General features: G+C 52.8%; 3 protein-coding genes across 3 annotated transcripts; 1 reads left to right on the top strand and 2 right to left on the bottom strand.

Moving 5' to 3' along the window:
- Window positions 1-784: 784 nt before the first annotated feature.
- On the bottom strand, window positions 785-2,854 carry TPK2_1 (cAMP-dependent protein kinase catalytic subunit; the record flags this gene model as incomplete). Its single annotated transcript, XM_062893730.1, has 1 exon — window positions 785-2,854. The coding sequence occupies one exon, from the start codon at window positions 2,852-2,854 to the stop codon at window positions 785-787; it is 2,070 nt and encodes a 689-aa protein (XP_062739569.1).
- Window positions 2,855-6,278: 3,424 nt separating this feature from the next.
- UTR4 (enolase-phosphatase E1) lies at window positions 6,279-11,010 on the top strand. Its single transcript, XM_062893729.1, has 5 exons — window positions 6,279-7,549; window positions 7,698-7,738; window positions 8,147-10,053; window positions 10,104-10,479; window positions 10,984-11,010. Exons 1-3 carry the CDS (start codon window positions 7,507-7,509, stop codon window positions 8,765-8,767), a joined length of 705 nt encoding a protein of 234 aa, XP_062739568.1. The 5' UTR covers window positions 6,279-7,506; the 3' UTR covers window positions 8,768-10,053; window positions 10,104-10,479; window positions 10,984-11,010.
- BMT2 (25S rRNA (adenine2142-N1)-methyltransferase) lies at window positions 8,128-13,796 on the bottom strand (the record flags this gene model as incomplete). Its single annotated transcript, XM_062884320.1, has 3 exons — window positions 8,128-8,872; window positions 8,934-11,770; window positions 12,934-13,796. 2 exons carry the CDS (start codon window positions 13,794-13,796, stop codon window positions 11,719-11,721), a joined length of 915 nt encoding a protein of 304 aa, XP_062739567.1. The 3' UTR covers window positions 8,128-8,872; window positions 8,934-11,718.
- Between the last annotated feature and the right edge of the window lie 147 nt (window positions 13,797-13,943).

Raw genomic sequence — 13,943 nt, 5'->3', positions numbered from 1 at the left:
GTGTTCGAGTGGGTAACTTCTGGTATTTCTAGACTAATAATCAATCCCTCAAGACCAAATATATCTTTCATACTCAGAAAGCGAGTTGAATGCCAACGATTTTATCCATCCAAAAAAGTGTACCCTTCCTGGATAGCCATGCCTCTCCAATTTTCGCATTTTCCCCTCCCAACTCTCGATGAATGAAAAAAAAGACTTTTTTCGAAAGAAAATGATTTGCTGACTCCTCCTTTGCTTTTGAGAAAAAACAAACTTGCTTGCTGGTGTTGCTGTTCGCCGTCCCCTCCCATGATGAATGTCAATAAAGAGTAGAGTAATAAAGTGATCCAACCCAATGTCCAGTTTCTGTGTGATTGCCACACCCTTTGGAAAAAAGAAAAACCTCCTAACAGACGCCCTCCAGTTTGCCATTTGTCTCATTTCGAATTCTAAAAGAGAAAAAAAAACCCATGCTATGCTTGTCGCCCAAAAAAAAAGCCCCCTATGTAGATGTGGTTCAACCTGTGATTGTAGGTTGTTTGTTGATGATGTTGAAACCCAAAAACTCCTTCAGCCATGACAGGCGAAAACACCAGAAACCGGAAAAATTAATAAACAAAGAAAACAAAAAGAAGGAGAAAACAAAACACCAGCAAGAGTCAGCAAAAAAAGTCTTTCCATACACCGAAAGAAGAAAATAGTAAACATCGATGTCCGATCGATGGAAGGGTATTGGAGAGTGAGGGTAGGATGGTAAAATGGCCCAACCACGATTGGTGACCGGCACCCAGATCAACCCAGCTCTTTATGAGCGAGCCGCTGCTGGCCAGCCACCAACCCACTCGAGATCGCCAAAGGCGTTGCGCTTATCCTTGCGCCAATCAAAATTCCAGTCTCGATCGCGTCCCTTGCTCCATGGGCACTCCTTGATGCGCTCCTTCCCATGGTTGCTACCCCTGCGGTGTGGGGTGTAATGATGATGATTGTTGTTGTTCTTGTTGTGAGTAGAGAGGTTGAATGTGGAAACGGGAGTGTGGTGATCAACGCCGCTGAAGAAATCATGAACGCCATGCGCCTTCGATGGTGTGTTGCTAGGGAAGCCAGCCCCCATATGATGCCCTGTCCGGAGGGTGACCTCTGGGGCCTTGGAAGGTGTAGTGCCGTTGCAAGCCCGTCGGCGCTCTCCTAGAACCGACCACTTGTCCACACCGCTGCGTTTGGGAGAAGCGCGACTGGGGCGCTGAGGTTCCTCCTTGACAGGCGGAGCTTCGTAGAGGAAGAGACCATCCGAATCAAAGTCGTCATCGTCGATGGCGGAGCCCAGGGCGGCGTCAATGGACGGGATCTCGTTCTCCTTGTCGTTGAGGTTGACAACGCTGGCCGTCTTGGTGATGGGTGACAGGCCAAGACGAGGAGTGTCGTCGTTGTCAGCAACGGGAGTCTCGGTCTGACTCTCGTGGCTCCAAGTCCTCGAGTTCATCTCCTTCAGAGCCTGCAGTTGCCTAGCCTGCTCCTGCTGCTGCTCCTCCTCCTCGTCGTCCCAAAGATCACTCCAACTCTTAGAGACCTGGTTGTTCTCGCGGCTGAAGGCCCATGACATGGCAGATTGGTTGCGGTTCTTGGACATGTTGATGGGAAGAGACCCAGCCATGGGTGACACCTTGGCCAAAGCCTTTGCTGGAAGTCTGGGCTGGAAGTTGTAGAGGTTGGAGGACTGGATGGAAGCTCCCAAGCTCGAGTCCACAAAAGATGACATGGGTGTTTGCGTTGGCTTGGAGAACCAGTCGGTGCCGCCGGACCTCGAGAACAAGTCCTCGTCGTAACCCTCGTCGTAGTCGTGGATGATGCTGAGTTGGCGGATGGGCTTGGGAGGGGTGGCCTGGAGGGCCTTGGCCCAAGGGAAGGCACCAGTGTCCACCATGGGGCTCTGCACGGACGGTGTGCGAAGGGGCTCACGGTTGGCGCTGGCGACAACACGGCGGTCGGCGGAGCAGAAGGCATCCACGAGATCCTCATCCTGGGTGGTGAAGCTCTTGACACTGAGGAGCGCTTGACGGGTGGCGGCAAGAGAGCGCTTGGCGGGGTCCAAGTTCATGCAGTGGTCGATAACCTCGAAGGTGTCTGCTGACATCATGGGGAACACGTCAAACAACGACTGCTTGTCTCTGGTGAAGTCCAAGAACAAGGGATCGGCGGGGGTCGGCGTGGCGAAGGGGTTCCGAGAGAACAGGATGTTCAGCAGGCAGATACCAATGGCCCAGATGTCGGCTTGAGCAGGCGAGTATCCGTCACCATCATTCTCATACTGTTCTGGGGACATGTAGCGGTCGCTTCCGACCATGACCTCGGTGGTCCACTCATCCCTGGTAGCAAGTCCAAAGTCACCAAGCTTCATGGAGCCGTCTTGGGTCAAGAAGATGTTCTCGGGCTTGATGTCACGGTGGAAGACACCCTTGGCATGGCAGTATTCCACGGCGTCGACGAGCTGCAACATGAAGCGTCTCACATGTTCCGTCTCGAGGGGGCCATGATCGATGCGGATGGCCTCGTACAGGTCACCGCGCTCGCAGAACTCGAGGACCAGGTACTTGTGATGCTCGGTTTCAAAGTCATCAAGATGGTTGACAATGTTCGGATGAGATCCCAAGTGCTTGTGCACAGCAATTTCCTCCGACTTCTCGTCGATGGCGAACTCGATGCCGGCGTCATTGGCAGCAGACTGCTTTGTGATGCACTTGATGGCCACAGTCTCACTTGTTCGAAGATCCTTGGCGAGCAAAACCTGGCCGAACGAGCCGTGGTTGAGTGGGGAGATGGTCTGATACCGGCCGCCGAGGATGACGCCGCGCTGAAAGTCGTCGCGAAGGCATTCCATTTTTGATTAGAGAAATAGCTGTAAAAGGTATGAAGCGTTGTTGGTGGTACAAGTTCCGACGGAGCTTTTTCCCTCACCCCCTGGTCTAATGCTGATCGCACCCTGTTCCTATTGAGACAACTTTTCGATTTGTACTGCGGAGAAAACAAGCACAACCAGTCGATTGTCGAGAGAGGTTCGCGAGGGGGAAGAGAGGCGGGAAAGGAGAGATATACAGGGGCGGGGAGCGAAAAGAAAACAAAGGTTGTTGAGTCGTTCACTGGCTTAAGCTCATATGTGCGGGTATTTGTTGATGATTGAAGTGTCGAAATAAAGGAAACAAGCGGTCGAAAGGATGTCGGAGAAAATGACGGACTAACGGTCCAGAATGCAGTACAAGGAAAAGGTCGTTATAACATCGATACAAAAATGAAAGGCGAGGTGTGTGGTTGTTGTTGTTTGGTTCGAGGTTGGTGGTGATGGAAGTCAAGGGTTGGAAGTGCGGTCCAGGCAACCAATGACTATAGGCCGGCGGCGAGGTACGAGGATGGCGCTATGGTTGGAGAGGGAGAGCTGATGAAGCTGGGCAGCGGGTGACTAGCACACACAGCTATTGTCGGCGAAGGGGGCAGCCCGGGTAGGTTGTTGGCGATGGGCTAGTGAGACCAGGTGGCAGACAGCAAACCGGAGAGGAAGTTGCAGCTATGGAAACACCTGGCGGGACGTCGTTGATAACATGCGGGAGCTGAGGTGCCTATGGGGAACAGGTGGACGAAGAGATGACTCTTCGGCCCCCTTGTTCAACGAACTGAGGTGTGTGAATTCACAACCGGTGGAGTCCGATCGGAGGACTGGGCAGGTGCTCTCGGCAGCGGGCGGATTCGGGGGGTGACCGGGTCCGGGGCAAAAGTCAGGTCAGGAGAGCAGAGCAGAGCAGAGCAGAGAGAGCGAGTGCTTCCGTAATTGAATTGCGTGCTCGGTGGTCGCTGATTTGCAAGCAAAATTGCCGTGTTATCAACAGCACAGGAGTTGGTCGTCTTCGAGAGACAGTGAGCGGTCGCGGGTGAGCGGTGATGTTATCGCGAGACGGAGTAGCTCAAGCGGGCTCAAAGCCAATCGATGATTCTGCAGCGCAGAGGCAGTCGCAATTAGTCGGAGTCGATGGGGAGCGCTCTATTCAAAGAGACTGATTGACTGCGCGGCGAGTGAGAGTGCGAGTGCGAGTGCGGGAGCGGGCGACAGCGTCGGCGTGCAGAATTATACGACAACTCGTTGGAGGGTGAGTGATGATGATGATGGTAGGAGGTGGAAAGAGGCGGTGGAGAGGGAGCGTTTGGAAAGCAAACAAAAGCGGGAGGCAGCGAGTTGTATGGGGGGACGGGGGGGGGGCACTGGGACGCTGGGGATAGAAGATGCAAGCAGTGACTGGAAGGCAACGGAACGCTGGAACGGGACTGGCCAGACTTGTCATCAAAAGTGGGCTGAGCAACAAGTGCCTGCCACGGCGAGAAGTGACAAGGGGGAGACAAGGGTGTGCCGTGATCGTCAAGTCCGGAATGGGTGGACGAGCACTGGGTGGTTGGCCGGCAACATGGGCAACCTCCAACGTGCCAGCGACCGCTCTCGGCACTGTCTTGGACCAGCGCTGGGAGATGACGACGAATGGCAAGAGAACAGCGCAACACATCCCGGCCTAACCGCTTGGGGCAGCATAAGCCTCTGCGACCTCGCTCTTTTATCGCGGGGCGCGCTGTCGGCCGGTCGGACAGTTTGATTTGGGCACGGCTTTCCAATCAAAGGAGGGCTCGTCATCGTTTTGTCAGTACACAGCTATCGCTGCCTTGCCATGTATCCTCACGGCGAGCTCGTGACTGGGAGCGACTTGCGGGTCGGGTACCATTGCATCTGGCATCTCGCTTCGTCGAATTGCAGCCACGACGCCAAGTATGACTGTGAGAACAAAGCCCTGGCTGCTGGAGAAGCCACGTTACCTGCTGCTCTGCCCTGTTCGAGCCAAGTGTGCAATAATTCAATTGCGTAGTCTCTCCCCTCGAGTTTCTTCAAACAGCAGCTCCACGGGTGTACGCAATTCCCAATGTCCAGCTGATGGGAGTCTTGCTCGTTGTGGACACGATTCAATTGATGCAATGGATGAGCAAAACGGCTGCATCATGCTCGTGATAGGGAGCACCTTGACGGACAAAACGGAGCCCCACCGGTTGCTGCCTCAGGCATTCAACTCTCAGAAGGGATGTGTCACACAAAGGAGAAGACCAAGACCACCTGCTGACTGAACGGCAAAGCGCGGTTCCAGTAGCTTCTGTTTCACCTTGAACACCACGTCCCAACCCTCGATTGGTCACCCTCTCGATATGCACTCCTTTTTTGATGCATCTGGTCCCCTTCCTCCGTAATCCTCTCCCTGCATAATCCATCGCAACGCGGCCACGCGGTTTCTCTCTTGCAATTGCCCAATCGTACAGGCTGCCCGCTAAAATAAGCAACCGTGACCCCGGATTTCTTGTACAAGTGTGTCAGTGTCTGCTCTGTGTAGGCGTTGGAGACCGCCAGGATACTAAGAACTCCTACTTCGATCGAGCGAACGGAGAAAAGGAAGATGATGACGGCAAACGCCGTCAAAAAGGTTGGACGAACAAACGTTCAAGCCTCCGCGGGGCGGGATATCATGGCCGCCAAGACCCGGCAACGGGCGCCCCTTCTGCCCCATATCGCCGCGCCGTGGCCGTTTTGGCAACAAGGTTGAAGCCTCCATGAACATCCAGCACGCAATCCACCAACACTCGACAAGTTGACGCAGCTTTGACGCTTCCGGCACCCCCGTTCGCCCCCGTCGCTGCTCCGGCTTATGCGCCGGTCGACCTTGTCACAACTGCCGAAGCGCAAAGAGCGTCTGGGGAAAAGGTGTACAAGAGATAACCCCGCCGAGGGAATCGGGCGACTGGTGATGCCACTTTCTTTCTCGTTTCTGACGTCGTGTGACCGCCAGGCGCAGTTATCGGCCGTCTAGAAAACGGGTGTCTCCTTGTTCCCCCCGCCAGTCGTGTTCCCCCAACCATTGGGGTCCTTGGTGCATGCTGCCTGTTTCGGCTGGGCCAGTTGAAACCGCCCGCAGTTGGTGAGCTTGCTTGTCAAAGGTGGTGTGGGAGGTGGCCGCCATTGTCACCCACACGTTTAATCTAGGGCGCGTCAAGACGAATACCGCGTCTGATTTCATTGGCCTTGTAGAAATGGGCGAGCTAGATTTATCTGGCAGCCATTGGACACGACCTTATGATGCAGCAAGGTTGCATTCTTGCTGCACACTTGTTTCCCAAGTGCTCGCTCGCGCCTGTGTCCTGTTCCTAGTTGCGGATACAGATATGATATCAGAGTTGTGTCCACGGCGCTGACCGAGCAAGATAGCCCATAGTGTTTACAAGTCTCAGTTTTCATTCCAGAACGTCAATCTTCAGGGTCCTTTGGAGATCCCTAGGAATACGGCATTGAGCGCATTGAGACACTCTACACAGATCTGCGGTGGGGGTGTTGTCTCTAGTTGATTGGGACTTGTTCGTTTTTCATCGACATCTTCAATTCCAGCTGATGATATACCCGGGCAACCAGCCAGCGCTGGCATTTTGTTGTCATGCTTTGTTTTCATCTCATGTTGCCGCATGAACTGAAATGCAATAAATAATTTTGCCGCTGCACCTGCTATCCCCTTTCCTGCCGTCTTGCAGCAGCACAGATGCAACCGCACAGGCGCTTTGATCCTGCCGCTCGGGAAGCCGAAAAAAAGGGATTCAGTCGCCTGATGCTATCCACGGAGACGGGCCTCGGGAGCGCAAGAAATGGGAGTCCATCGGTGCTCGCCTGCTCCGTTGTCGTCGATGTCATTGTCGCGAAGACCAAGGCCAAGGCCGATATCCGTTCCCTAGCACCCACGTTTCCCCTCCTTCTGCTCCCCGTTTACCCCAGCCCACCCAGCTGACGAAGGGCATCATGAGGTCCAGGCGCTAGTGTTATCGATTATCGTTTATCGATTATCACCACTCAGTTCCCACCTCCCCACAAAGGCACATCGCCAGACATGCAGGACTCATGCGCATCGACTACTGCAGGTGTGTGTGTGTGGCGTCGCGGTGCAGGACTTGCAGCACGAGATTGGGCTCTGTTGTTCCTGAGCTGCTGACCGCCCTTTCTACAATAACCCGAACCCCAACCCCGAAGCGACGGTGTGCTATTCGGACGGCTCGTTATGCAGTAAAGTAATACCAGACGTGATAATACACATGGCGATGATGTTAGCCATAGAGTTTTTCGTCGAATAGCAGGTCGACAACGGTAAAAATTTATCCCTCACCGTCAATCTGTTGTCTGTTGTAGAGCATAAAAATTTTCTTGGGCTTTAATGGCCATCTTTATCACGATCCACTCACATCACGACGTTGCTCCCATCTCTCTGCACTGCATCACCTCACTGGCCTCACAGCTTCTCACGAACTGCTCACCGCCTGACAGTTCGCAGTCCACAGCATCTCCAACCGGACCATTTTCATTCTCGGCCCCCATCCTCCGCTCCGAAAAGATCCCTCCTCCCACGCCAGCCTTTCCATCATCCCCGAACCCGCGCCGAGTGCGCTAACATAACTCGCGGGGTCCAGCTTTGCGCAATGGCGTCGTCCGGCCAGCCCAAGGTCGTGCTCCTTGACATTGGTACCAGCCACCCCTCACACATCACTCGCATCCCACCTATGCATTAGCCAGCTTCTTCAGCCCCTCGTGGTTGGATGGAGGGGCAGCCAGATGATCACTGAATGACTTGGAACGGGCGAATTGGCTAATACCAACTTGGCTGCCACAGAGGGCACAGTATGTCCCATCTCATTCGTCAAGGATGTGCTTGTGAGTGCCTCCCCTCTCACCATCCCAACACTTTTTTCCATGGCAAACTCCGTGACTGTGTCCGCTGTGGTTCGACCCTCCGGCCATCACAATGCGGTCGAGCCACTCATGACCGGACCAGCCCCTCCCTTCTCCTGCTGCCCCCAACTGGTCGTTGGTCAATCCCCCGTGGCGGGTGTCTCTGTGTGGTGTGTCACTGCAGGGCCTTAACCTCATACTCTCCAAGTACGGGTAGGGAGATGGGATGCGATGTGCTGTCAAAAAGTTCTGAAAGAACCCTTCTCTCCCTCTCTCCAGCCACACACATATCAGAAACGCAGGAAGACCAGGGCTGTTATCCGGTTGGCCGGCAGGATCTACATCTTAGAACTTATGCTAATAATCATATTCCTGCTTTACTATGGATAGTTTCCCTACGCTCTCTCAGCGCTCCCAGCAACCCTTGAAGCCCAATGGGACGAGCCAGAGTTCTCACAGTACAGGGACGCCTTTCCGGCAGAGCATGCCAGCTCACAAGAAGCCTTGACAGCTCATGTCAAGGACCTCATGAGCCGTGATGTCAAGATCGCCTACCTCAAGAGCCTCCAGGGTTATCTCTGGGAGTCCGGCTACAAGTCCGGCGAGCTCAAGGCCCCGCTCTTCGACGATGTCGCTCCCAAGTTTGTCCAGTGGAAGAAGGCCGGAGAGGAGATCATGATCTACTCTTCCGGATCGGTGGCGGCGCAAAAGCTGCTGTTCAAGCACACCAACGGTCAGCCGGCCGATCTGATTCCCGAGATTTCCGACTTTTTTGACACTGTCAATGCTGGGCCAAAGCAAGAGGCGTCGTCCTACCAGACCATCCTGGCAGCTCATCCGGAATTCCCAGAGGCGAACAGCTGGCTCTTCCTGAGCGACAATGTCAAGGAGGTGGAGGCTGCCAAGCAAGCTGGCATGCAGAGCTTTGTTGTCGAACGGCCGGGCAATGCCGAGTTGTCGTCTGAGGACAGAGAGAAGCACCGGGTCATCAAGACATTTGCTGAGATTTAGCTCTGCCGCTAGCCGGAAGTTGAGATGTCGGATTGAGCTTGAACGCGGAGAAGAAGGGTGGTTACTTCGGTTGTTGGCTCAAAATTGAACCGGCTGATCGGATTTCTGATCTCTCGATTAGATGAATCGCACTCTTCGATTCAGATTATTTCAAGGCATCACCAACAGTCACGACTCAGTCTCTCATATCGTGGTCTCAAACTATGTTATCTACCACCCCGCTGGGCCTGACGGTAGTCAAAAGCCGGCACCCGCTTATCGTCATCATCACGGGGGTGACGTTTTGTCTTTGTCCACGCATGCCACTGTCACAAGCCGTCGAGGTTGGGTTACCATCTAAACAGAAACCACCCCTACTAGCCCCTTATTTTACACTCGACGCTATCTACCCCAAGAATAGCACCATCCGCTGAATTTGGTTCTCCTGCTGCCCAAAACCAAGAGGAACGTGATAACGGTTTCACCCGACCCGACCAGACAGTAAACACCTAACCCATATCGCAATCTTTTGGCTCCCCTCCCTCCTGACCTCATCGGTTGCAACCTCGCTACCAGACGGACATGTGTGCGTTGTTTAGCCCCTGAATTTACCTTTTTACTATCGCTACTAATAAAAAACAACCCCAAGCCAGGACAAGAAGGTAGCTAGGTATGTACCTAGGTACGTTGTATGTAGCTATCAGTTTATCTCAAAATCGCTATCTCATATTTCATCAGGATGTCGTCAACTTTCTCTCGGCCGGCAACGGAGAGCAAAATCCTTATCGCTTTTTAGCCCCCCCCCCCTTTTTCTGTATCAACACCACACTGTTATCGATCTCTCAAAGGAAACTCCTGCTGATCTCTCCCCACAACAACCCCTCTTCCTGATACAGATACAGTTTCCCCCTCCCCCTCCCCTCTTATCAAATCGAGACATGTTTTTGCCCGCGTGAGACCAATTCAGTCTTATAAATGTTCATTCTAATCCTGTTTGGGCACAACCAAACTACCTCAAGCAGGCCACGCCGGCTTTCCCCGTTCAGTCTAGCTTGCGAGGGGGAGAAACTCCACCAAAAATCCGGGGAAGTTGCATGCGCTTGGGCTTGACATGGGCAAGATTGATGCTAACAAATGCGCCACCTCAAGGGTAGGTAGGTGGTCAGCTCTCGGCGGTTAAACCGCCAGCTCTCTCCTTGCTCACAAAAGAGGAGGTTATGGTACGCAGGAGGCAATGAATGGTGCAACAGCCCGTCGTCCATACTGCGGGTTCCCCCGCCATTGCCGCTTTACTGGGAGTGAGCTAGGTAGCTTTCTTTGCCCTCTCTCAAAGATCCAATGAATAATATCTGCCCAGCTTCATTGCTGCTTGGAACCGCCCAGCCCCGCCATCTCCCCCCAAGCCAAAGAAAGGCAAACCCATTGCGCTGCTCTGAGAATATAATCGTCATCATATGATCATCAGCCAGCGCGCCCCTCTACGATTACCCCCGGCTATTTTACTCAATAACCCAATCGCTTCCAAATCACCCCTCCCCCTTATCCTACCCCCGTCCATCCCAACCTGGTACCATCACGGGATCTACCGAAACTCTGAAAGAGAAAAAGTTGTTGAGAGCGAAAGCGCCTCCCGCGGCTGCACAACCGAGCACACACACTTCCTAACGGTGGCTCAAGTGACACCGACGATCATTTCTCGCCTCCTCCTCGGAGAATTCACCATCACCACCACCAAACTTTCTTTGTTCCCACAAGAAATCTAGAACAATTGAGGGGGTGAGGGAACCTCAACTTTCCATCATACCTGGTACCATAGCGATTGCACCAAAAGGCCAAGATTGATAAGTGGCAATTCCCAAGTGATAACATCCCATACATACAACTGTAGAAACCGGTTATCCGTCTCTATCTACTGCCAACCTTCAGAACAACCGTAGATCGTGACCCTGGCCAAGAAACTTCCGATATCGCGATGGCCAGGATCCGTACTTCTTTGTTCTAAACCCGTCACTGACGACGGCGACGAGGAGAAAGGGAGTCGTGATAGTCTGTCCGGTATCGCCCATAGCTTACTCGTGAGAAAAGGCTTCAATTTGAGACATTGAATACAGCACAGACACATTTGCTACCCAACTCTCCTGCCAAACATTAACCAAACGCAAGACCCTGGCACCCAAAAAGCTGTTCGTTATCCACACAAAGAGGGTGTAGTGCCTCCTGCACTGCATCTTAGTCAGTCGTCCACCACCACCACCCACATCACCCATCGCGGACCGGAGTGAACACCGCACACACAAAACCTGCAAAGTGAACTGTCAACCCCATCAATTGGCTGTCTCATTCATCTCCCCAATATGTGAACCATCATAACCCAGTGATAAAAACAAAATGTCTCCATCACAACCAGCCGATCGACCCTCCCCTGTCTCCAAACTCATCCTGTCCAGGTGACCTCTTTTAACCCCTCACGAAACAACAACCCAGTCACGCCCAACAATACTGTCGGAAATTCTCTCCAAACCAAACCATCCCACTGCATGTTGATCGCATGCGCGCTCTGCCACATCAATTGTCTCCCTCTTGCCATCCATTGCTTGACACAGCAGCAGCGCAGATGCAGCATCCCGGCGTCGCCTCCGTCCCCCCTCACAACAGCCTTCCTTCCCGCACCTCCCCAGCGTTGTGGGGTAATCGGACCTTGCAAGTAGACGCCGGCAACCCGCATGATCAGCTCATTGCTGTGCAGTGAAAAATCGTTGAATGGCACGTTGGCTGCGTCTTGGCTGTCACACCGCTTGCTAGCTTGCGAATGAATGCTGAACTGAAGAAAATTGAACACCGTTTTGGATACGTTTGGTAAAGATTTGAAGACGACGACAACATCGCGCCGTCATCCGTCGTCCAGCTCGAGGTGGTCTTATGCGGAACCATCTCGGGGTAGCGGCATGTGTAGAGCAGACAGCGGATAGCTGCTACTTGTCCAAGCGATGTCGTGGCAGGACACGATTGCCAGATGTCAAGGATCTTTGCATGATGTTAGCAGGGCCCAAAAACAGCAAGCAAACATGTATTGAGGAAAGTAAGGGCAATCAGAAGTTAGAACCAGATCAACATTGTGTTATTTGAGATAGGGATAACTCTTTGAAATGTCTCGGTTATCACGTAAAGGGGGGTGCAAGTAAATAAAGCTAAAAGCTTACCCTTGCTTGCGTTGTCGCACACGTCTCGACATGAGATCCATATTATAGCTGCAAATGCCTAGTAAACGGTGACTTGTAAGTCTATGCCAGATCAAAGATATGGAAGTCAACAAGGAAGGTAAAAAAGGTAAGAAATCAGAAGTTAGAACCGGATCAACACTGTTATTCAGATAGGGATAACTGTTTATGAATGCCTAGGTCATCATATTACATGAGGGTATTGGGGGAAGATGAAGGAATCACAATGCGACGAAGAAGTAAAACGTACCGAAATTTGAGTCTGATATCGATTGCCGGCTGTGTCACTGAGGTGCCACTAGTAGAGAACTGTCTTCAAGATGTGAGCTCAGGCTTCCAGCAGGAACGGCCAAACATCGAGGTGAAAAGTAAGGAAAATCAGAAGTTAGAACCAAGTCAACACCATAATTTCAGATAGGGATAACTGTTTAGAATGTCTAGGTCATCATGGTAAGGGGAGAGAGTAAAAAGAGATGCGCACATACCATAAGACTGCCCATCTCGTCTCAGAAACTGCCGGCAAGGTATTCTTTGTTGGGACGACGACACAAGGGCAAAATCGAACATATTGTGCTGATGGCAAAGGCCCCAACTGCCAACCGGCGGTGGAGAGAGCGAGAACCATCTCATGGAGCAGCCTAGAATCGCATTTGTCAGCCTGGCAACCCTTCAACAGGACTTGTGAGAAATGCTTCTAGTAAACTGAAGTGGCTCAGTGCATGGTGAAATAGTTTGTCTCATGGCCCGGAGGCTCTGAAGTAGCAAATACTTTAGGTTGCAAAGCATCATCGCCAGTCATGTGAAATGTAAAGTCATAACATACCTTGATGCACAAGTTGCCCAGATGCCAAGTGCCTTGGGCTCCTGCCACGGTGAGGATGATGGGGACATCACAACCTCCCGTTCCAAAGAGGAAGATCAACCCCGCCCAGCGAACTGGCCAAAACCAACACCAGGATGAGTATTCACCCCAGAACAACAGCAAAGTTGTTCCGTGTCGAGCCAGCCCGTATCTCTTCCTTTCGGAAACGTCGAGCGATGCCTTTGCCTTCTCTCCTCCATAGATAGTAGACCAGCCGCTGAGTCGTCTTGGACTCAACCTTCGCGTACCCAAGCGACGCCATAATCCCAACCAACCTCTCCTCATCCAGATACCGCGAGTTCGTGACACATGGCGCGGGGAGCACCAGGAAGAGACTCGGAAAGTGGATCGTCAGTGAAGGAGCCTCGAGATATCTGCTGGCTGCGCGCAAAAACTCCGTCGTCCGCTTGAGCATGTCCCCTCTTCCTTTCGGATCCGGCACAAAGTTCAGAACGAGCGACAGGCTGATGATATCGAATCGCTCCGCGTCATCCTTGGGCAAAGGCCGTTCCATGAAATCCTGCTGCAGAATCCCTTCGCCTTGACTGTTCAAATCGATACGAGTAATGTCAAAGTAGCCGCTCTGAGAGCAAGCATTCTGTGTGCTGAGCGCGCCAACCTCCAGCATCTTGAGCATCCGACCCGATCCCTCTTTATGAGCCGTGAGGCATGGCTGCAGCCATTCCATCAGAACCCTCGAGCTGTCACCGCCGCGGTCCTCCCTCTGGCCTTGAAGACTGGCCTTCTGATATGCCTCGAGGCCACCTAGAGCTTGAATCTCTGCATCGATCGCGGCGACACCTGCATCATCACCCTTGGCAAGCGCCTGCTTCTTTCTCTTCTCGAGGAGATGGTGCTTGTTGATGAGAGCTTTTGTCGACTTTCTGGTGATGGATTTTGGTTGGCGTTGAAGAATGGGCGGCCGACCAGCGGCTAAGCTCTTTTGCGGACGTTTCTTCTTGAGCGCCATGGCATGCAAGCGGACTGCATGATTGTTGCACCGTTCCTCGAGGGAACTAAAGTTGGGAAGACGAGGTGGATTCGTGGGTAATTTTTCGAAAGCTCCCAAAGCTCATCAAACTGCTTATCTTATCGGGAGCTCCAGGTCCGGGGCTTG

The sequence above is a fragment of the Podospora pseudocomata genome, chromosome 7 (assembly GCF_035222375.1).
Source record: "Podospora pseudocomata strain CBS 415.72m chromosome 7, whole genome shotgun sequence".
Lineage (NCBI taxonomy): Eukaryota > Fungi > Ascomycota > Sordariomycetes > Sordariales > Podosporaceae > Podospora > Podospora pseudocomata.
This window is presented reverse-complemented; position numbering and strand designations above follow the sequence as displayed.

Excerpts from the sequence above, each read along its gene's own strand:
- UTR4 (XM_062893729.1), top strand. The coding sequence starts at position 7,507 with ATGGCGTCGTCCGGCCAGCCCAAGGTCGTGCTCCTTGACATTG. Across the intron at positions 7,550-7,697 it reads GGTCGTGCTCCTTGACATTG|AGGGCACAGTATGTCCCATC; the intron begins GTACCAGCCACC and ends TGGCTGCCACAG. Across the intron at positions 7,739-8,146 it reads CATTCGTCAAGGATGTGCTT|TTTCCCTACGCTCTCTCAGC; the intron begins GTGAGTGCCTCC and ends TACTATGGATAG.